This window comes from Choloepus didactylus, chromosome 12 (assembly GCF_015220235.1).
Source record: "Choloepus didactylus isolate mChoDid1 chromosome 12, mChoDid1.pri, whole genome shotgun sequence".
In the NCBI taxonomy this organism is placed as follows: domain Eukaryota; kingdom Metazoa; phylum Chordata; class Mammalia; order Pilosa; family Megalonychidae; genus Choloepus; species Choloepus didactylus.
Genome location: NC_051318.1, coordinates 12,716,531 through 12,739,918, shown reverse-complemented (window position 1 = coordinate 12,739,918; position 23,388 = coordinate 12,716,531). Strand labels below are relative to the sequence as shown.

At 39.5% G+C, this 23,388-nt stretch overlaps 1 protein-coding gene across 1 annotated transcript in view; it reads right to left on the bottom strand.

Moving 5' to 3' along the window:
* USP12 (ubiquitin specific peptidase 12) overlaps nucleotides 1–23,388 on the bottom strand; it is a 100,311-nt gene that overhangs the window by 12,095 nt on the left and 64,828 nt on the right. Inside the window, exons 3-6 of the mRNA XM_037800091.1 lie at nucleotides 18,893–19,106; nucleotides 9,265–9,494; nucleotides 3,292–3,368; nucleotides 3,093–3,176 (exon numbers count right to left, since the gene is read on the bottom strand). Of these exons, the coding sequence (XP_037656019.1) occupies nucleotides 3,093–3,176; nucleotides 3,292–3,368; nucleotides 9,265–9,494; nucleotides 18,893–19,106 (605 nt within the window). The remainder of the gene's footprint in view (nucleotides 1–3,092; nucleotides 3,177–3,291; nucleotides 3,369–9,264; nucleotides 9,495–18,892; nucleotides 19,107–23,388) is intronic.

Here is a 23,388-nt window from a genome sequence, read left to right as displayed (position 1 = left end):
AATATTAGGTCTGAGCAGGAAATATATTTTCTACACAGTAATCCATGAACTTATACAATTTATCCAACAGAAACATTCTAACAAGTGTCCAAAAATATGTGATGTTTTACACACAAAAATGTTTATTAAAGTACTATTTACAAACAGTGAAAAAATGAGAACAATATAAATGTTTAAAAGAGGATTGGTAGATTACAGTATGTCCATACAAAAGAAAACTGCACAGCACTTCTTAGGAATGACGGAAAGTATATTTCCATCAACACAGTCGCCAATCATTAAATGAAAAAAGCTACAAAATTGTATTTAAAGTCTGATTCCATTTGTGGAACTGTGTGTTCACACACATGCATTTACAAAATCTAGGATACATCCAAAAATGTTACCAATGCTTTTGTGAAAAGTGATTCTTAATTGATTATAGTTATCCATAGTTTCTAATTTCTTTACAAAGAATATGTACTCCTCATGTAATTTAATAAAGATCTAATATAAGATAATATACCAAAACCTCATGGATGTCTTCAAAACAAACATCTCAATTTTGCAGACAATTCCCAGTTCCTCCTGTATGAGTATTTGTGTAGCTGTTACTCTGTGTGAGACCAGCTTATCTGGTAGATGAACCTTCTCCACTCAGTCAGTCAAGTTTGCAAGTTGCACTATATTAGCTCCGCTTAGTCCTCGACTCTCTCTTCCTTAACAAAACAGTCTTAGGCCCCAATGACAGTGTCAGGATTAATATCCTACATCTGCCCACATGGCTCTGATGTTCCCATCATCTGCACTAATGGAAAGGGACAGTGAATAATCTGTTTTGAATATCTGTGTCCATTACCACAAGGAACTCCCTTCCTGGTAGAGATGTCTGTATCCAAAACAAACAAACAAACAAACAAACAAAACAAAACAAACAACAAAAAACAAAACCCCAAAATACAATCATTTAAATCCTCCCCTTCCTTTCATGAGCAATTCAGTTCAAAATCCATTAGATGGGGCTGTGTGAGGCAGGCATCCATGGGGAAAGAGGCGGCGGAGGCAAGCAAGCAGGGTAGGAAGGCGTCTGTGTGAGACTTAGTGCTTGTTGAGGGATAGATAGGGGGTGAGATTAGTCACATAGAGGGGCACTGACCAAACAAGTAAAATACAATAAATATAGTGACTATAATGGGAGCCAATTTTTACTGACAAAGAAGGGAGTTACAAACATGAAAAGGGAGCAAAATGGAATGAACCATTGGGGTATGGCTGAAATTGGAGATATCACTGTGAATTCATGGTTTTTTTTGATGGTGAACTAAGTACAGATGTTAATGTATGAATATGCATATATATCCATCTATCTTCTAGCTCTGTTTGCTAACGGGGCTTGGGAACAGCACCATCCCAACAACAACAAGAGCACCTACACCCAGATCCTGGTTTCCAAATACCACTCTCTCCTAAAAGGAACAGGGTTCCCAGGAGACATCACTGGTTCCAGGGTGGAGGCTGAGCCCAAACATCCAGTTGTGCCAGAAAGTAAAGATGTGCACAAAGGATGATGGAACACGTGAAAAAGACATGGGAGCCAGCTTGAAGGGGCTCCCATGGACCAAACAGGATAATTTGAGCATGAAAATAAATGAGATTGGTAATGGACCGTAACCCACTGAATCAAAACAAAAAAAAGGAATCCTTGAGCCCATACTGAGATTTGAATACTTATGAATGACAAAGGGGAAAAGTGTAGTTTCGCAGCGGAGAAGTCTGGCAGATGTCACCTTAATCGAGTGTTCAAAGTAATGGGATGTACCAAAAAGAGTTAACGCAGTGGACCTGAGACTGCCACCCTTAGAAGCCTGGCTTGTGAGGCTGATCCTTGGCCAGCATCTAGAATTTGGGAGTGCCCCCACCATTCTCTGATCTTATAGGGTGGCTCATGGAGGTTTGATACATGACAGGCAGAGGTGCCAAAGTGACCAGCCCCCAGTAAAAACCCTTGTCGCCGAGTCTCTACTGAGCTACCCTGGTGGACAACACTCCTCACTTGTCACAAGTCAGTGCTGGAGGAATCAAGTGCATCCTGGGTGTCCCCAGGGGGAGAGGACTCTTGGAAGTTTGCCTGGTTTCCTTCAGCCTTCACCCACACACCTTTTTCCTTTGCTGATTTTGCTTTGTATCCTTCCCTTTGGCCCTAAGTGCGACCAAATGCTGAGTCCCACGTGTCCTAGTGATTCATGGTGAGGTCCTGGGGACATGTGACCCATGGGACAAATAAAAATCATGGGCCACTTAAAAGGATAGAGTAAGAGAACACAATATCACTTCTATGAGATTCCTGCCCAAGATGCATAACCTGAATATAGTCGTTGAGAAAACCTGAGGCAACTCCAAATGAGGGACATTCTACAAAATAAATGGCCTGTAATTTTCAAAAGTGTCAAGATGATTAAGGTCAAGAAAAGACTGAGGAACTGCCTTGAAAACGCCTAAAGAGTCATGAACACTAAATACAATTTGTGATTCTGGACTGGACCCTTTTTCCATAAAGGACATTACTAAGACAACTGGGGACACTTAAAATTTCCTTGTAGGAAATACAGAGTGAAGTGTTTAGGAATGATGAGGCATCACAGCAGTAACTTACTTTCAAATGATTTAGGGGAAAAAGCATTCTATATCCTGTTCATGCAATTCTTCTCTGAGCGTGTTTCAAAATAAAGCATAAAATAATAATTCTATTCCTTAACACAAAAATCCAGTCTTCATAACAACACATTAAGAGAAGGTACAAAATGCCACGTAGGAATAGCAGAAACTGGGTGTGGTGAGGGCAGTACCCTCTCCAACAAGAACAAAGTTTACACAGCAGGAAAACTTTAAAGCCAAATATTTTAACTTTACTGGTTATGGTTAAATGTAGGACATTCCCTGAGGGTACAGAGATTTTGTAATTACCTAGTAATTACTTAATGAGTCTTAACTGTTGATGATAAAATTAAGAATTTTTACTCTGTAAATTTTCACAGATCACTTTCAGCTAGAAAAGCACATTTACAAAATCCATTGCAAAAGAATCACTAAAAAATTCAGAAAACCCACATTACCGTTTGTGTGCTTCCTGTTTGCTGCGACACTCTTCACAGTAATATTTGTACTCACTGCAGAGGGTCTCTGTGTTGCTAAAACCCCTGTGTAAAATTCAAAGTAAATTTAATTGGTATATATCAGAATTCATGTATTCATTTTAAAATATTTAAACCAAGGATAATCATTAAATCTCAAAATAAATAATTCTATAAATACCTTAAGCAGTGAGTAATTGATGTGTTTTGTTCCACGTCAACAGACAGGTCTAGAAAATCTTCATCTTTGCTGCTTGTCTGCAAAAATAGGGAATTATCTTTGACTTCTTCACGTATCAGTAAACCACTGTTCTCAAGTGATAGAATTAAATGCATTATATTACTAGTAATAAACATGTAAAGAATTCTTTTTCCTCAAGTTCAAAAGAAAACTACCGGCCCTGGCAGCGAGGGATTGAAAATGTCTACTTGACCAAAAGGGAGAAAAAAGAAAGGTAACAAGCTGAGGTGACAGTAGCTGAGAGATCCCAAATAGCAGTCAAGAGGCAATCCTGGAGGTTTCTCTTACACAAGCTCCAGCTAGACAATCCAAATGGCCACAGAACGCCAAGCCCTTACCAAAAGTAGGCCCCAAATACCTAGGTCCCTACTTCAGATTCTTTAAAAGTTTCACTTACTAAGTTTTATCTCTCAGAAACTTAAATCCACCAGAGTGCTCCTATGCCAGACAAATCCTAAAACCCAGAGGCAACAGCCTCTTTAAGATCAACAATCAGATGCGGCCCTTCCCGATACTGTTGGCAGCCCCTTTCAACGTGAACAAGTTAAGGTGCTCACTGAAGAGATATCCCTGAAGATGGAGAAAGAGATTAAGTGAGAGGAAGGCATAGCAACAAACAAGATAAGATTTAACAAAGGTGTACAAATACTGAAACTTGATGTAATTTTTTTAGATCCTGGGGTGTTGGAGCAGCTGGAAGGAGGAAGACGACATGGTGGAACTGTAGCCTATAACATCCTTTGAAATTTGCTCTATAGCTATTCATTGAATTGTGCTTTAAAAGTCTTCACCTTTCTGTATACACCTTTTATTGCATAACGGGGAAAGAACTTAAACTATGGAACTGTAACCCATAGCAATTTTTGAAATTACCTATATAACTGCTTGTTGAGCTGAACATTGAAAGATAACACCTTTCTCTATGTATGATACGTTTTACAGTACTGGAAATGGCTGAAGTTGTGGAACTGTAACCCATAACATTCTTTGAAATTTGCTCCCTAACTACTTATTAAATCGTACTTGGAAAGGTATCCCCGTTATGGATATACGTTAAAGTTCACAATAAAAAAATGCATTAGAAAAAACCTCCTCTATGTGGATTACCCATAAGAACACTGAGTCAGTGATTCTTGTTACATGTATGGGTGAACCACTGAGGTACACACCTGACTGATTCTCTTAATGGCAAAGGCTAGTGTGATGTGAATTTTCATTACTTTTCGAAATCTTGGTGTCATTTTAAAATGTGAAACACACCGTAGCATCTAAGCATATATACTGATTCCTTAAAAAAACGCAGGCCAAGACTGCAGGAAGATGCTTGACAAAGGATGTATTGCTTCATCACATAAGAAAGATTTAGTCAAAAATGCTACATTACAGTCTCCATTTATGTATTTCTCCCAACATCTAATTAAAGTATGTTTGATTTATGGGATAATCACCTTATAAAACAAAGCTATTAATTGTGCCTGTAAACTGAAACAGGACATGCACCAAAACTTCCTAGCTAATCCCCAGGTGGGCACAGGATGGGAGGGGCCCGCATGGCCAGTGCATGCCGCCCCCACACCGACCACACTTGGCTGAGCCCCTGCTTTCCGTGTGATGACTGCATCGATGGTCCAAGCGCAGCACCACTAGGCTGTGAGAGTGGGTGCCACTGTGGGTATCACGTATTTACACAAATATGAGTAAAGAGGAGCAAGGTGTGCACTGTATTTTATGGATGGTTTTGACTTTCCTTAACTTCTCCATTAAACTAACCTTGGAACCTAGTAGAGCCCACATACAATGCCACTGCACTCGGAAGGTAACCACGCCGGCTCTCGAAAGTTCCCAAGCAAAAGAAGAGGAGACAGAACTCGGACAGAAGAAAGGGAAGAAGATGTGCTCAAGGAACTATACCTGGCCCAGTTTTGCAGGAAAGGGTCCAGTGATAAGAAACAGTACGGGGAGGTGGCCTAAGGCCAGCGCAGGCAGGGCCTTATAAGCACGAGTCTGGTTTCTTCTCAAAATGAATTTCTCAGCCATTGGCTCAGGGGTCTTCCTCGTGGAACAGGCCTACAAGGCCCCCAAAAGTGCACAGCCCCCACCAGTGGCCGCTGCTCTCTCCCCACCCAGCCCTGGGAGAGGCAAGCTTCAGTTTCCCGCCCCAGCCACCCCAGCCCAGCTGCCGGCTTGTTGGCTGCGCCCTGGCACTGCGGTCCTGGCGCCTGGGGAGGGCTTGTGTGTACCGTCAGCTCGCCTGTAAGATCTCACCACTGGATACTTCCACCCTCCCCTGGCCTTGGTACCACTGTGTCATGCACTTCCCTTCTGCCTTTGTGATAAACCACAACACAGTGTCACATTTTTGTTCAAATTATATTTTAAAATAATTAAATGACACGAAAAATTCCATGTTTATCATGTTCACCCCTGAGGCCCTGGCTCCTCTGTGGTCTCCTCTTCCAGGCACCAGCTCCTCCTAACCGCCCATCCCTGCTCTGCTTCTGGAGATCCCATGGGCCCCCACGTCTCCCACCTGCCAGCAGTCCCCGGAGCTCTGCGAGGTGGGCTGGCACCGCACCCCCAGCCCCCGGCTGGCGCTCAGGACCCACTGCCACCCAGTCCACCTCGCTCGGAGGGCAGCCTGCACGACCACTGCTGGCGTCAACTCGGCCAGTCCAGCCCCAACCGTCAGCCGGGGGCTGAGCTTGGGGTGCCTGTGGGGTACAGTCATTTTCCTCAGCCAGCACTTACCACCCTGGGTACTTGCCACATTGTAATAAAACGTGTCCCTTAACTGTCACTTGCTTGGTCCAACCACTGCTCCAAGACCTCAGGCCACTGTGTGACCCTGCCCCACCTCAATCCCCATCTCCAAAAAGGGAACAAAGCCAAGGGGTCTTCTTTTTTTAAGTTTTTATAATAATGTAAAAAAAAAAAAAAAAAAAATGAACATAAGGATCTCTGGACCATCTAGATTCTTCTAAGTTACCATGTTTGAGTTCACAATTGTGAGAGTGACAGGTAATCACCAAGCAGGACACTATTTAACTTTTAAAAGCATCTGTATACGTGTCTGGTTGCTGACAGGGTGATATGGCCTAATGTCAGCCACATCCACAAAGTATTTCAGAGAAACAGGTCTAGAAGCCGGTAAACAAGTCTAGGCTGCAGATCCAGACTTGGGAATCTTCAGCACAGGTGGAAATGAAAACAACCCTCCCAATACAGAGCGAGAAGCAACCCACAATGAAACCCTGGAAACACCCACATTTAAAGAATAAATGAAAGAGAAGCCAAGGAATGAGACTGAGAAGGAGCTGCCACGGATCAGCGAACACCCGAGGAGTGTGTTGTAGAAACCAGCTTCTGACCCAGCAGGATGTCACCAACTGCACTGTGAGAATGGATGGGATGGCACCACCTCCTCCATGAAGCCCATCCCTATCCTTCCCACACGTGCCCCTCTCCTGTCCAGACTGGGCTCGCCATTCCCGGGCTCCAGAGACTTCCTGACCTAAACCGTGACACACGGCGCGGGAACTGCCTGATCCCGTGGTGATCTTCCCAAGCCGGGCAGTATCTTGAGATTAGAGATAATGACGTATTGATTGTCTGCCACCCCCGTGCGTCTTCTCCCTAGCACAGCTGGTACTAAAACCTTTGTGTATTACTAAACAGGGGAGTGACATATACATATTCACATAGTCACTGCTGAGAAATCCTGGATTTCATCCCTCCAGCTCTGTTTGATAGAGGCGTGGTACTACTGAAACGTACTGCATCTGTACAATGATGGCTTAGATTTTGAGGAAACATTCTCAATTCATACTCTTAATTCTTGGCAGACCATTGGCAAATGTATATTACAGGGCACAAGAAAAATTAGTAAAGAATGAGAAGGCTCAGAATCCATCCCTCACAAATCAAATCAATAAATAATTGAACACTGTGAACAAGGATGGCTGATTGCACTTTTTCCTTCAAAACCTTTCAATCCCCACCCCCACCACCCTCAGTGTACAAAATAAAATTGAAAGGCCACCACAAAGAGACCTAATCTATCTTTCCAGCCTCCCATGTTACTGCATTTCTCAACACATTACGCACATCAGCAACTTTCCTGTTTCTTTGATATCTTCTAATACAGACCAAAAGGCATTAGAGCAAACATCAAGCAACCGCCGTTTCCTGACACTAACTTTTGAACTGAAAAACTGCTCTGATAATCAGACAACATATTTCCTAAGGCATGGAATTCAGCTACGATATATTTTCCTTAATACGATCCATCTAAAAAATTTATGTTAAAATTGTTATTAGAGTTGATTAGACTGAAAAATGGATATTGAGCCCAATTCTCTACATCGAACCCTGGCACAGCTGAGCCATTCCTGCAGTTAACCGCTGATCGAGTGGGGCAGTGAACAGAAGCTTCCACCAAAGCCACCCTGACACTGACCCACACACAGCCTCACACAGCTGCTAACACTCTCACACTCAGTTACACTTCCCCGTGGCCTGACAGTCTCAGCACTAAGAATTTATTCAGAAAAGGGACTTTTATTTACTTATTGGCACTGTGTCCTTCATTAATTAAAGTTACATATCGACACTGATCATCTTCCAAATGCCTAGTTACACTTTAAAAAAAGTAACACACAGTCGAGAATCAACAGATTCCTCATTGGTATGGGGCTATGGTTTCCATTTAAAGATCTTTTTTATTCATGGTTGAACCAGAAAGATCACCATTTGCTTAAATGGTGATATTTTGAGTGAGACACACAGCGGCTGTGTATCCGACTCAGTCCATCAAGTGGACTATGTTATTCTTCCCAACATCCAGAAGGCACTTCTCCTGCCCTCCTACATGTGGGCCCTCTTTCCCAGTGGACTATGCTATTAAAACTAGTAATACAAACATCATGACAAAGCCCGGGACAGACAAAAATCATCAATGGACACTATCTTGGGGGAGATTTTGATGAGGAACAGGATACTTGCATGGTGTCACATCTCCCCACAGAAGATAAAGAGGATAAAACCCAGCAGTTACAAAGTGAAGATACTAACAACCTTGACTGGGTGATCAAAATTAATTTCACCCACAAGGGGCAGGTAGATACTGTGTGCTCTGAGGACACAACATCAACCAAATATACTCCAGTCAGTATCACATAACTTGCACCTAATCAGGGGGAAACCTTAGACAAACTCAGTATAAGGGAGGAGGCTGTACTTTTTTTGAAAAATATTAAAGTTATAAAGGATAGGAAAAGGCTATGGAAATGTTCCAGACAAAAAGGAGGCTAAAGAAACATGTAAGCAGATTCTAAACTGAAGAGGGGAGAGGGGGATACCACACGGGACACTACTTGCCCCAAGAACAAAACTGGATAATAGCTGCTTGATTAGATAAGCATTTGATCTTCATTCCTCAAGTGAGAAATGAGAGAACAAGGTAAGAATGTAACAGAAGTGCTGTTACCCAAACATAACCAATTCTCAAGCCTCTTCCCTGCCGCGCATCTTTACAAAGTCTCCAGCAAGCCGGTGTTTTCCCCTCCTTGAGGGTGCACAGTAGGCTTTCATTTTTATTCCAGCAATTAATACTAAATTTAATTTGTGGGAAAAGGAAAAACAAGGTAACACCTCTCCCTGCCCTGCAAGGTTCACGTGGGCTCCGTTTCTGCAACACAGTCCTGAGGCTCCCAGAGAGAAACAAAATCAAGGAGTACAAACAGCAGGTGGTGTCAATAAGCAGCATTTCATAAAAGTAAAGAATCATTCAAATAAAGAGTATATCTGTAGCATTTATACTACACCAAAGAATTACAACTTTCAAGTTCATCTTCTATCAAAGAACAGCTTTTAATATAGTAATTTTTTCTACAAAAAATTTTATAATATACTTACAGTTTCACAAGTAAGACATCTGGTTTCATTCGTTAATGTTCCCTGAAAAATCTCATGAACCCACGTTGGGTCTGGAGTGCTGTTATTGTTTTCACTGTCAATATTACCATTTGGTAAACGGCCATTTTGTTTTTCCTGCTTTCTCTCTTCTTGTAAAATATCAGCAATTGTATTTAGTAGGTAATTTAAAAATTCATGGGCATCTTGCTGCATGTAGTTGTCAAAAAGCTCTAAAAATAAAAAATGTAAGAGGATTAATTTAGAATTAATCACTTCCTACAAAACCAAAAATTTTTTAAAAAGCTATTACTCTATCAGAACAAAGTACAAATGTTTGGTATTGCTGGTAATGTACAAGAAATAAATAACTTTCACATCTAAAAAATGAATGAATTTAGGGAAAATAAGTTAAGATGAATGACAACCTTTATTTAAAAAATACAATACTAATTGGATGTGTGACAAAAAGGCAAAACCTATTTTCACACGTTTACATAACAGATACTGGGAAGATGTTTTTCACTGGTGCATTTAACATTACAACTTGGCAAGGTTGAAAGCAGAAGCTGGACACTTCCTTGCCACTGTCAAGACAGCTGCATAAGAACCAAACAGAAAGTGTGTGACAAGAATAAACTACTGGACCGTACAGTAGCAGGTCGGGGGGAGGCCAGGGACTGGGAGCTCTTCAAAGCCCCTCCAGGTGACTCTTGATGTGCAGTCAGGTTTAGGAAATAATAGTTATCAGGGACTTTCCATTTAATATAGATTATTTCTAAGGCCCCTTCCAAATGTGAGATTTTATAACTCCATGAAATGTCCCCTGTGGTGATACAAATGACTAAATAAAATGAAAATATAATAGAAATAGCTAACATGAAAAGCTTTACCCTGTGCCTTGTACTACACACCCTGTGATTTTGTTATTAACTTCATTTTACAAATGAGGAAACAGAGGGGTAAATCACTCAGCTGGGATATGGCAGAGTCAGGATTTAAACCAAGCAGCCCTACACCACCATGCTATAAAGTAACATGCTCACTGAGGGAATACTAACTAAACAAGAAAACCAAAAAGGTTAACAGGTTAGTCAAAATAAATTGAGGAAATACCAACCTACAAAATCTTCTTTTTAGAGCCTCAATACACATTTAACAAATATCAGAAAAATAACAGTTTACTCTCTAAAAATGAAAGCATGTACGTTTAAAAGAAAATTTAACGAAAGTCTAAAAGAAACTACATTTCAGAAGAACTACAGATATGACTACAGGAAATTAAGCTCTATTATTAGAAATCATTTTTAAAAGTTCCAAAGAAACAATGAAATCTGAAAAATATCTTCAACATATAAAGAGCTCATCTAAAGAAAATGGCAAAGTGGGAAAAGGACTTGAAATCAACAGAAAAAGAAATTCCAACCGTTAAGAAACCTGAGAAAAGTGTTCAACCCCATTGAACACTGAACAATATTCAACCCCTAATCAAAAAGGTCTCAATCTTCCCATCTTTAAAATGGGATACCATTTTCCTGTGCAAGGTTATTGAAAAATAAAATGGAAACAAGTGAAAGTACTTATTGGGGAGGTACACTAAAAGAAAATAAACAAGGATGGCTTCAATCTTGGTGTCAGAAAGGCCTCTTAAAAATGTTACATTTAAGGTGCAGTTGCTGGAGCTAGACTGGATTCTGGGTCTACCTCTAAGGTATGTAACAGATGAAGTAGTCACCCTCCCTGTGTCACAGTTTCTTATCCAAAGAACAGGGCTAAGGACAGCATCCACTGGCCAGGGTTGACATGAGGGTAAAAGTGCTCAGGACACACTGCAAGTGTGCAAAGATCATGCGCACCTGCTATCATTACTGCGCTTGTTACTATTACTAAACAGAACACAAAACCCAGAAGCCATACAGGAGAAGACGGACTACATAAATATTAAGAACTTCTGGAGGGGACAGACACCAAGAAGGAAGACAATATTTGTATATTAATATCCAGAGGATGTAAAGGCTTAATATTCTGAATCACCAAAGAACTCCTTTACAAAGAAAAAGGAAACCCAACCACAGAGAAACTCCTATAGTACGTGGTAGGGACGTGGATGGAAATGTGAAGAGACTGCACCTTGAGGGACAGGGTGAGTTTGTTCGGCCGGGACTGCCTCCCGGGGCTGGCAGCAGTGAGATGGCTGCCAGGCAAGGGAGTGAGCAGCGGGTATCCACTCCAGTGCACCCACCTTAACAATTAACTGGGGAGATAGTCCTCCATAGCCACATGGCTGGGAGCTCCCATGAGGTAACCCGGGAGGCAGTGGACAAGTATTGACTGCATTTACTCTCCCCACATAGTCCGGGGCGGGGGTGGGGGGAGTGCACAGGCAAGAAGCAGGGATTGGAGAGGGCACCACACAGAAGCACCAGAAGCCCCTCCCACACCCCAGAGGCTCGTGGGCACAGAGTGGGGCACGTTTGACCTGGAAGGTGCCCTTGAGCAGACTCCCTACCGAACTGCACAGGGCCCACACCGCAACCCCAGGCAGACAGCCCTCAGTGCACATGGAGAATTGGTGCACTGATTGGATTCCCACCTGGTTTGGCCCTGCCCAGCGCTCAGGGGAAGTTGGGGGAAAGCTGGCTTCAGAGTAAGAGGTGGCTCAAGAGCATCATCTGCTGGTAGGACAGGGAAAGTACACTCTAGCAAGCTGTAGCTCTACAAAATGATATATAAATGCTCAAATAATCCTGCATTTCTCAAAATAATCTCAGCAACATAAGCAAATGCCCAGAGGCCAACAGAAAATCATAAAGAACCTGAAGAAACAAGAAGATATGGACAAGCCAAATGAACAAATTAAAAAGCTGGAAGATACAAAAAATTTGGAGGAATTAATTAAAGAAGTACATACAAATATCCAAAACAACTTCAGTGAGATGGCTAAAGACATAAAGGACATCAAGACTTTAGAAGAGCATAAAGAAGAATCTGAAAGAGTAAATTTAAAAAAATAGCAGATCTTATGGAAATAAAAGATACTGTTGATCAAATTAAAAATATATTAGAGACACAACAGCAGATTTGAAGAGGCAGAAGAAAGGATAAGTGAACAAGAGACAGAACAATTGAAAGTAAACACACACAAAAAAGAACAAATGGCAAAGAAAACCGAAAAATTTCAAATGGATCTCAGGGAAATGATGGACAACATGAAGCACACAAATATAAGAATCATTGGTGCCTCAGAAGGAGAAGAGAAAAAGGCTAGGAAGAGTTTCAAGACACAGTTGGGGAAGACTTCCCAAAACTTCTAAATAACATAAATATGCAAATAAAAAGTGCCCAACAAATCCACTCCAAAACATATAATGATTAGATTCTCAAATGCTTAAGAGAAGGAGAAAGTTCTGAAAGCAGCAAGAGAGAAGCGATTCACCACATACAAGGGAAACAACAGGATATTAAGTACTGACTACTCAGTGGACAACATGGAGGTGAGCAGGCAGTGGTATGACATATTTAAGATTCTGAAAGTGGAAAATTGCCAGCGAAGAGTTCTCTATCCAGCGAAGCTCTCCTTCAAAATTGAAGGAGTTAAAATTTTCACAAACACACAGAGAATTTTTTAACAAGAGACCACCCTGCAAGAAATACTAAAGGAAGCTCTACTGGCTGAGAAAGAGAAGAAAGGAGAGAGAGGTCTGGAGAAGGGCACAGAACTGAAGAGTATAAAGTAAGGGTAACTTAAAGGAAAAAAAGAGAGATCAGGAAAAAACAGATCTGACAACTAAAAACCAAAGGGTAAGATGACTGGTTCAAGAACTCCCTTCACGGTAATAACTTTGGATGTGAATGGATTAAACTCTCCAATTAAAAGATACAGACTGGTAGAATGGATTAAAAAGTATGACCCTTCGATATGCTGTTTACAAGAGACTCACCATAGACCCTGCAACATAGACTGAAAGTGAAAGGATGGAAAAAAAAAATTCTACAAAAGCTGCAACCAAAAGAAAGCAGAGGTAGCTATTCTAGTATCAGACAAAATAGACTTTAAATGCAAAGATGTCATAAGAGACAAAGAAGGACACTATATATTAGTAAAAGGGACAATTCCCCAAGAAGAAATAACAATCATAAATGTTTATGCACCCAATCAAGGAGCTCCAAAGTACATGAGGTAAACATTGGCTAAACCAAACGGAGTAGCAAACATCTCTACACCAAGAGTGGGAGACTTCAATACACCACTCTCTTCTATAGATAGAAGAACTAGCCAGAGAACCAATAAGGAAACTCAGAACCTAAACAATAGGATAAATGAATTAGACTTAAAAGATATATATCGATCATTACATCCCAAAGTACCAGGATACACATTCTTCTCAAACGCTCATGGACAGATCATATGCTGGGGCACAAAACAAGTCTTAATAAATTTTAAAGGATTGAAGTTATTCAAAGCACATTCTCTGACCATAATGGAATGCAACTAGAAATCAACAACCACCAAAGAACCACATCTTTCACAAATATGTGGAAGTTAAACAACCAGTGGGTCAAGAAGGAATTGCAAGAGAAATAGGTAAATATCTAGAGACAAACGGAAACGAGAACACAACATATCAAAACCTACAGGATGCAGCAAAGGTGGTACTGAGAGGGAAATTTATAGCTCTAAAGGCATACATCAAAAAGCAAGAACGAGCTAAAACCAAAGACCTAACTGAACAACTGAAGAGGCCAGAGAATGATCAGCAAACTAACCCTAAAGCAAGTAGAATGAAAAAAATTAAGATTAAAGGAGAAATAAATGAGCTGGAGAACAACAACAACAACAACAACAAACAATAGAGAGAATAAATAAAACCAAAAGTTAGTTCTTTGAGAAGATCAACAAGATTGACAGATCCTTAGCTAGACTGATAGTCAAAAAGAGACCCAAAGAAACAGAATCAAAAATGAGAGTGGGGTAATTACTATGGATCCCCAAGGGGGTAAAAATCATAAGATGATACTATGAACAGCTGTATGCCAACAAGCTAGGCAATTTAAAAGAAATGGACAATTTCCTGGAAATACATGAACAACGCAGACTGACCCAAGAAAAAATAGAAGACCTTAACAAACCAATCACAAGCAAAGAGATCCAATCAGTCATCAAAAATCTACATACAAATAAAAGCCCAGGGCCACATGGCTTCACAAGGGTATTTTACCAAACTTTCCAAAAAGAATTGACAACATTCCTGCTCAAACTCATTTTATGAAGCTAGTATCACTCTAATACCAAAACCAGATAAAGATACCACAAAAAAAGAAAACAATAGGCCCATCTCCCTAATGAATATAGATGTAAAAATTCTCAACAAAATACTTGCAACTAGAATCCAAAGACATATTAAAGAATTATACACCATGACTAAATTCATTACTGGCATGCAAGGGTGGTTCAACATAAGAAAATCAATCAATGTATATACAATACATCAATAAATCAAAAGGGGAAAATCATATGATCATCTCGATAGACGCTGAAAAAGCACTGACAAAATTCAGCATCCCTTTTAGATAAAAATACTTCAAGAGGTAGGAATTGAAGGAACCTTCCTCAATATGATAAACAGCACATATGAAAAACCCACAGCCAGCACAGTACTCAATGGTGAGAGGCTGAAAGCCTTCCCCCTAAGATCGGGAAAAAGACAAGGATGCCCACTGTCACCACTATTATTCAACATTGTGCTAGAAGTATTACCCACAGTTGGGTGGGTCACATCTCCATGGAAACAACCAAATCCAAAGATTCCATCCTAATCAACAATAATACTTCTGCCCCCACAAGATTACATTAAAGAACATGGCATTTTGGGGGACATAATACATCCAAACTGGCACACTACTAAAAGAAATTAAAGGGGACCTAATAGGTGGAAAGATATTTTGTGTTCATGGACAGGAAGGCTAAACATCATTAAGATGTCAATTCTACCCAAACTGATCTACAGATTCAATGCAATTCCAATCGAAATTCCAACACCCTAATTTGCAGACTTGCAAAAGCTAGTTACCAAGTTTATTTGGAATGGAAAGGGGCTTGAATTGCCAAAAACATTCAGAAATGAAGAACAAAGTGGGAAGACTTATACTTCCACACTTTGAAGCCTACTATAAAGTCACAGTGGTCAAAACAGCATGGTATTGACACAAAGATAGACATATTAAGACATATTGATCAATGGAATCGAATTGAGTGTTCCAAAATAGACCCTCATATCTATGGTCGACAGACTTTTGATAAGAACCCCAAATCCACTGAACTGGGACAGAACAGTCACTTCAACAAATGGGGCTGGGAGAACTGGATATCCACAACCAAAGAATGAAAGAGGACCCCATCATACAAAAATTAACTCAAAATGGATCAAAGACCTCAATACAAGAGACAGCACAATAAAACTCTTAGAAGATAATGTGAGGAAACATCTTCAAGACCTAGTAATACGAGGTAGGTTCTTAGACCTTACACCCAAAGCACAAGCAACAAAAGATAAAATAGAGAAATGGGAACTCCTCAAAATCAAAAGCTTCTATGCCTCAAAATACTTTGTCGAAAAGGTGAAGAGGCAACCAACTCAATGGGAGAAAATATGTGGAAACCATATATTTGATAAGAGACTGATATCTTGCACATATAAAGAAATCCTACAACTCAACAACAACAGTACAAACAGCCCAATTATAAAATGGGCAAAAGATATGAAAAGGCATTTTTCCGAAGATGAAATACAAATGGCTAAAAAAAACAACACATGAAAAATGTTCATCTTCACTATCTGTTAGAGAAATGCAAATCAAAACCACAATGAGATACCATCTCACACCAATAAGAATGGCTTCCATTAAACAAAAAGGAAACAACAAATGCTGGAGAGGATGTGAAGAAATTTGGAACTCTTTTTCATTGCTGGTGGGAATGTACAATGGTACAGCAACTGTGGAGGACAGTTTGGTGGTTTCTCAGAAAAACTGGATATTGAATTATTCTATGATCTGGCAATTTCACTTCTCAGTATATACCCAGGAGATCTGAAAGCAGTGACACGAACAGACAATTGTACACCAATGTTCATAGCGGCACTGATCACAATTCCCAAGAGCTGGAAACAATCCAAGTGTCCGTCAACAGACAAATGGCTAAACAAAAATAGTATATACACACAATAGAATACTATGCAGTATTAGTTAGAACAAGGTCCTGAAACATATGCCAACATGGATCAACCTTGTAGATAAAATGCTGAGTGAAATAAGTCAGATACAAAAGGGAGAGATACTGTATGTTATCACTACTATGAACTCCCTGAACAATGTAAAATCAACGTCTTATAATATAGAATATTGGGGACCTGGAGATAGACAGAAGCTAGTGAAGGGGGAATGATAACCTAATATGTTCAGATATGTTGATGAGGGTGAATTTAAAGGTGTGGGAATGGATAGGGGTGATGATCGTTAATGGGATTATCAGTATCAGAGCTGTACTGAAGGCAAATACGATTCAAAGGGGTTGTTTAAAGGCATGTATCCCACAGATCAGCACCACAAATATAGACAGGTGCTTGCATGATATACTTCTAAGGCATGACACTGGTACAGAGAGTAGACAACAGAGTGGTATATGGGAAAAATCTACCTATTGCATACTAGGGTCTACAATTAATAGGAATACCATACTAGGGACAAATAATTAAGGGTTGAAAAGAACAATGGGGTATTTTGGGTCATGAGAATTGTTTAAATGAAGAGTGATGAGGACTGTACAACTAAGTGATGATGATGTGAGATACCAATTGTTTATCATGGACAGAACATATGCTCTGTGAAATTAGGAACCCCTGTAAGTCAAGCCCTTAATCTTAAGATTATGGTTGTAAAGGGGAGGCCAAGCCCACCTATAATTATGTGTAGGAGTCACCTCCAGAGAACCCCTTTTGTTGCTCAAATGTGGACTTTCTTTCTCTAAGCCTAACTCTGCAAATAAATTAATCACCCTCCCCCCGACGTGGGACAGGACCCCTCAGGTGAGTGAGTCTCCCTGGCGACATGGGACATGGATTCTGGAAATGAGCCAGATCCTGGCATCAAGGGGTTGAGGATGCCTTTTTGACCAAAAGGGGGAAAAGAAAGGCAACAAAGTAAGGTTTCAGTGGCTAAGAGATTTCAAATAGAGTCAAGAGGCTGTCCTGGAGGTTACTAATTTGCAAGCTTCAGCTAGCTATCCCAAATGGCCACAGTATGATAAACCCAAGTCAATAGTAGTCCCGCAAACCCTAAAGACATTCCACATTCTAACAAAATTATATTTGGCTTTCTTAAAAACAGAAGCTACTCTACAGTTAAAATAAAAACATTTAGCTTTCATCAGCAGAAACAAAAAAGATGTATTTTTCTGTGCAATTAATCAACTGTTTCATTTTTATATGTGGGGAAAATAAACAAAATCATTAAACGTGTATAAATCAAGACTAAAGCCTATATCCATGCTTCACAGAACTAGATATGATCCAGACGTATCTCAAGTCATGTCAAGGCGAACAGCATCAACTTCATTAACTGAAGGGCAAGATTACACAATAATGTATTTAATAACCAAGCTTAATGTTTTCGTAAATCCTCTTTCTATGGGCATTTTTCTAGTTTATAGATCACATGTCAATACCATTCATAAAATATCATTCAATTTTAATTCTACAATGACTGAAATGGCCTACGTCAAACAAAACTTGGAATTCTGCGTTTTATTTAAATTCCTTATGAATTTTTTTGAGGCAGCACACCATAGTAGAAAGAACACTGGGCTTAGCTATCAGGGAAAAGTTTACATACCAGCTCTGCAACTTACTGTGTGACCTCAGACAAGTCACTTCCCCTTTCTGAACCTTAGTTATCTCCTCTGTAAAGTGAGATAAAAAATGTCTAAATTATAGGCTTGCTGTAAAAATTAAAAGAAAAAATATTTTATGAGAGAAAAAGGAGGTGGGGCCAAATCAGCAACTATTTTAAAAAGGAAAGGAGGGATTAAAAATTATCTACCCTAAGCCAGAAGGTTGTAGTTCTTGCTCTTGTTCTTTCCTTTCCCTGTGGCCTGACTCCTGGCAAATCCCTTAGCTTATTTTATTTTGTTTTGTTTTGGTTTTCCCATGGCTAAAATGGGTGAAATAACATGCTTTCTATCTCAGGTTGTTGCAAGGATCGAAGGAGTTAACATACATGAAACATTACGAAAACAACAAATGCACAATAATGTGAAAAAAAATCATTCTTGATAGATAAGCCAAGGAGGCAACAGAGAAAAATTATGGTTTCTTGTTTCCTGGCATATGGAACTTTATCCCTGTAGAACACATTCCAAACATTAACCACACTGCATATTACTTATTGTATGACTAGTTCCTCCAATAAAGCAGTACCTTCTTGAAAAATCTCATCTTTGTTTTCTCAGTGGCTAACACATTATCAGGCATATAGTAGATGCTCAATAAATGCTTGCTGTATTACATAGGTTGCTGTGTTTAATCTTCCTGTTAGTAAATATAAGCAATGCATTTAGAGGTAGAAGAAGAATTACCATTTTCTTTCCGTAATCTTGTTATGAACTTCTTAGGAGGTATTACTCCAACCTTTTTCTTCTGAGTGGCTATGCTATTGAAGAGATCCGCTAAACACGTAAGAAGGTTCTCCTTTTTCCTGGGTTGACTCTTGTATGCTAGAACTTTTTCACGAAATGGGCGACAAAAATAAAGTGCTTGAAGAACTGAATTGCAGTAGCAAGTGTTGCCAAACTAGAATAGGAAAAAAAAAAAGTTTTGTTAAATCTTGGGCAATACATTTTCAAGAAAAAGAATTTCCATGTGTATAGCTAAGAAACAGAAAGAGAAGACAGGGAATGTATAATCCTCATAAATTAAAAAGTATCTGGAAACAGAAATGATTATTCTGATTGCAAATTAGCTACTTTTAAATGGGTGCTCTATGCATCAGTTTCATGTTAAAATTGAAAGGAAATATATGCAAGAAATTTGGTCTTTATATGAAAACTGATTCAAAGAAATATACAGTTTGAGCAGAGATTGGTTAAGGTTAGGAAGTGGGGTAATATTTTCTTTTTAAATTTCCATTGTAATTATAATAATGGTTGTGTATTAAGCACTTTACCTTGTACATTTTAAAATATAACTCAAAATTTCTAAAGCAAGCACAAAAGTGGGTTGTTCTATAAGGTTCTTAGATATCATCCCAAAACAAACAAGATTCTCTGAAATGTGGGATTTAAAAGTTATCAATGTACACCCCCCCCCCCAATCAAGATAGCAGAGTAATATGCTTCAGGGCTCTATCCCCCAAGTGTCTTTGAAAAACCAGCAAGAACTAGCAGAAAGTCTTTCTCAGGGTTCAGAAAACAGTTATGACAAGACTGCAATAACATGTGAGTGCCGAATCAAGAAAAAGCCTCCTTACAAGCACCAGGATGTCAGGGTGCCCTGGCTGGTCCCTCACCAGTCCTCCCTGGCTGGGAGCCTGTCTAGACTCCCAGTGCAGATCCCTGGATCCCTGGTCCCAGTCCGGGAGGAAGCAGAGCAATACTTGTGCACACACTGGGAGCCTGTATGTGTGGTCCAACCTAATCTGGTGGTACCCTGAGGGACGTGCCTTCCCAGAATGTGCCCTGAATCTCTGAACTTGCCACTCATGTAGAACACGGGTCACCAGGCTCTCCTACAGAATGCTGTGCTGCCTGGGGTTAGGAACTGCTGGCTGTAGCACAGTGCTAGGGACTGTGAGGAAACTCTTTCCTAGGGAAGACAGAACATTCAGAACTGCATAAACAGGGGAATTCACAGGGCCACATGAGCATGCCCAAGACAAGAGGCATGTGCAGAAAGGATCAGGGAGGCCCCTACACTTTAGCCTAGGGCTAGTCTCTAAACTCATTGTATGGATATGCTCTGAAGGAGAGCACCTGCGCAGGTCAGTCTGCAAAGACCAGGAAACGTGGTAGTGGTGGTGTTTCTTTTTCTTTCCTTCTTTCTTTTTCTTCTTCTTATTTATTTATTTATTTTTTTCTGTTAGCTCTGGGCATTTAAAGAAGCTCTGTCATTAACACTAGCTGGATACAAGCTTGGGGAACAGACACTTCAGAGTCTAAATTCCAGCAATAAAACATTAAAATATCAAAATGTCCAGGTTTCAACAAAAGCCTACAAAACATATAAAGAAGCAGGAAGTGACAGACCAAGCAAAGGAGATGATTAGAGCATTAGAAACCATTATTGAAGAGGACCAGAACTGTGATATTTGAGATAAAGACCTTTTAAAAATGGTCCTAAATATGCTCAAAGAGCTAAATGAAAACATGGACAAATAACTAAAACAAACATGAACACAACAATATCAATAGAGAGATGGAAATTATTAAAAGGAATCAAACAGAGCTGAAGACCAGTTTTAAGGGAAATTTAAAATTCCTAGGGGGGGGGGTTCAACAGCAGATTGAAGCTGGTGGAAGAATCTGTGAACTCGAAGATAAAACAATTGAAATCATCCAGCCTAAGGAGCAGAAAGAAGAATGAAGAAAAGTGAGCAGAGCCTGGGGAACCTGCGGGATACCAGTATGGTGTGCCTAATGGGATACACTATGGAAGTCCAAGAGGGTAAAAGAAAAAGGGGCAGAGCAAATATTCAAAGAAATAATGGCTGAAAACTTCCCAAATTTAATGAAAGACATGAATATATGCATCCAAACTTCAAACAATAAAGCCAAATAGGCCCACACCACAACATATTGGAATCAAACGTTGAATGCCAAAGATAGAGATTCTAAAAGCCAAAGAGAGAAGCAACATGTCACATACAAGGGAGTATGAATAAGATGAAGTGCCTAGTTCTCATTAGAAACCTTGGAGGCAAGATGGCTGTGCTGCAACTGCCAACCAAGAATTCCACACCCAGAAAAATAGTCTTTCAAAAATGAGGGAGAGATAAGGATATTCCCAGATAAACAAAAGCTGAGGGAGTCCGTCACCACTAGACTGGCCCTTTAGGAGATACTCAAGTGGGTTCTGCAGGTTGAAATGAAAGACCCCAGACAATAGATTGAAGCCACAGGAAGAAATAAAGATCTCCAGGGAGGGCAACAACACAGGGAAATATAAATACCAGTACTACTGTATTTTTGGTTTGTAACTCCATTTGTTACTTCCCACATTATTTAAAAGGCAAATGCTTAAAATGTAAGGAATAATCAGTGGTTTGAGGTTCATCACGTGTATAAACATATAATTTGTAACAAAAACTACATAAGGGTAGGGGGACAGACAAGTATAGGAACATATTCTATAGTATCTACATAGAAAATATCAGAGAATATGAAAATTTATCAAAGAGAGAGAAATTAGAATAACTGGTTGCTAGGGGTAGAGGTAGACGGGTAGGGGGAATGGGGAGTTAATGCATAATGGGTGTACGGTTTCTGTTTAGGGAGATAGGAAAGTGTTAGTAATGGAAAGTGATGAGGGTACCGCAATATTGTGAATGTGATTAATCCTATTGAATGGTATGTTTGAGAGTGGCTGCAATGAAAAACATTAAGTTATACACACATGAGGGAGGGAGAGAAGGAGGGTAAATAAAGAGAAGATGATTAAATGCAATACATGATTCAGGATCTAAAAAAGGAGGAGAAAAGCCTCAAAGAGACATTACTGGGACATATGAAAAAAATGGACTATAGACTATAAGCTTTCTATCATGTTAAATTTCTTGAACTTGATAACTACACTTAAGATGGTTAAATAAGTGAACATCCTTCTTCTTGGTAATAATAAAACATAATAAAACACAGATAAAAACATCTTGTACATGGCAGCAATAATTCTTCAAGGACCATGATGTGTATAACCTACACCCATAAAAGGGATTAATAAATAGACGGATAGATGGTATGATATGACAAATGTGGCAAAATGTTAAATTGGCGGGTCTGGATATAGGGGTGGGGGTGGTTGGAATTCTCTGTAGGGGTTTGTATCATTTTTGTAACTGTCCTGTAATTTTGAAAGTACTTCAAAAGGAAAAGTTACCAAAAAAAAAATTTTTATGGGGGAAAAAGTTATCATTGTGACACTCTAACAATTAAAGGAATGCGAGGTCTCATTATCCTTGATACACTAGAGAGACAGGGACTTCAGAACATCAAATCCTGCTATACTCTACCTCTTAGTGGCCACGTGATCTAGAGCATGTCACTACATCTTACTGGGGACTTTAATTTTCTCCTCTTTATTAATGGGGAAAAATAACCCTACCCCACAGAGGAAACGACACGGGCTGACGAACATTCACTACATTCCTTTTCCATTCCCACTAACAGACACATGCTCCCAAAGTCTGCTAATGAAACACTCAAAAGCCAATCAATGAGGACTTTGGATTACTATGAAACTGTAAAAACAGAATGAGGAAACCTTTCAATCCTGAAGGGTGATATCACATACATATTAATTAAGAAAACCTAGGTCCAGAACAGTGCTTTAAAAATGGGTGCTATGCTCAAACATATGTATGGACATAGACACATATTTGTTTATATTAAAAAAAAAAAAAGAAGGATAAAATTTTAAAAAACTAATAAAAATAGCTTTTTATAGGAGAGGAAGGAAAAGGATAGAGAGGACAGAGTTGAAAGTGAGACTCCTGTGAAATGTACCTTGTTATAAATTTACATTGTACCTCTATTTAAGAAAAAAACTAATCTAAATTCAATCAAAAAGAAAGAAAAAAGAAAGCAATTCCTAAAATTGAAAACAAATGGAAAGACATGAACCAAAATGCTCATCTAGCGGGTGGCATAACTACACAGAGCAACTAATTCCTTCAAGTGACTTGAAAACACTATTTTTACTGCACATCCCTAATGAGATATAGCCTAATAAGAACCATAAAGAACTCTTAAACAGCATCAAATAACGATTTCATTAGAATTACAATGACAATTATTTTGAAATTACTATAGATAAGTTGTAGGATAAAGCAAGCAAGGAATTATGTTAATACCACTAGGAATCA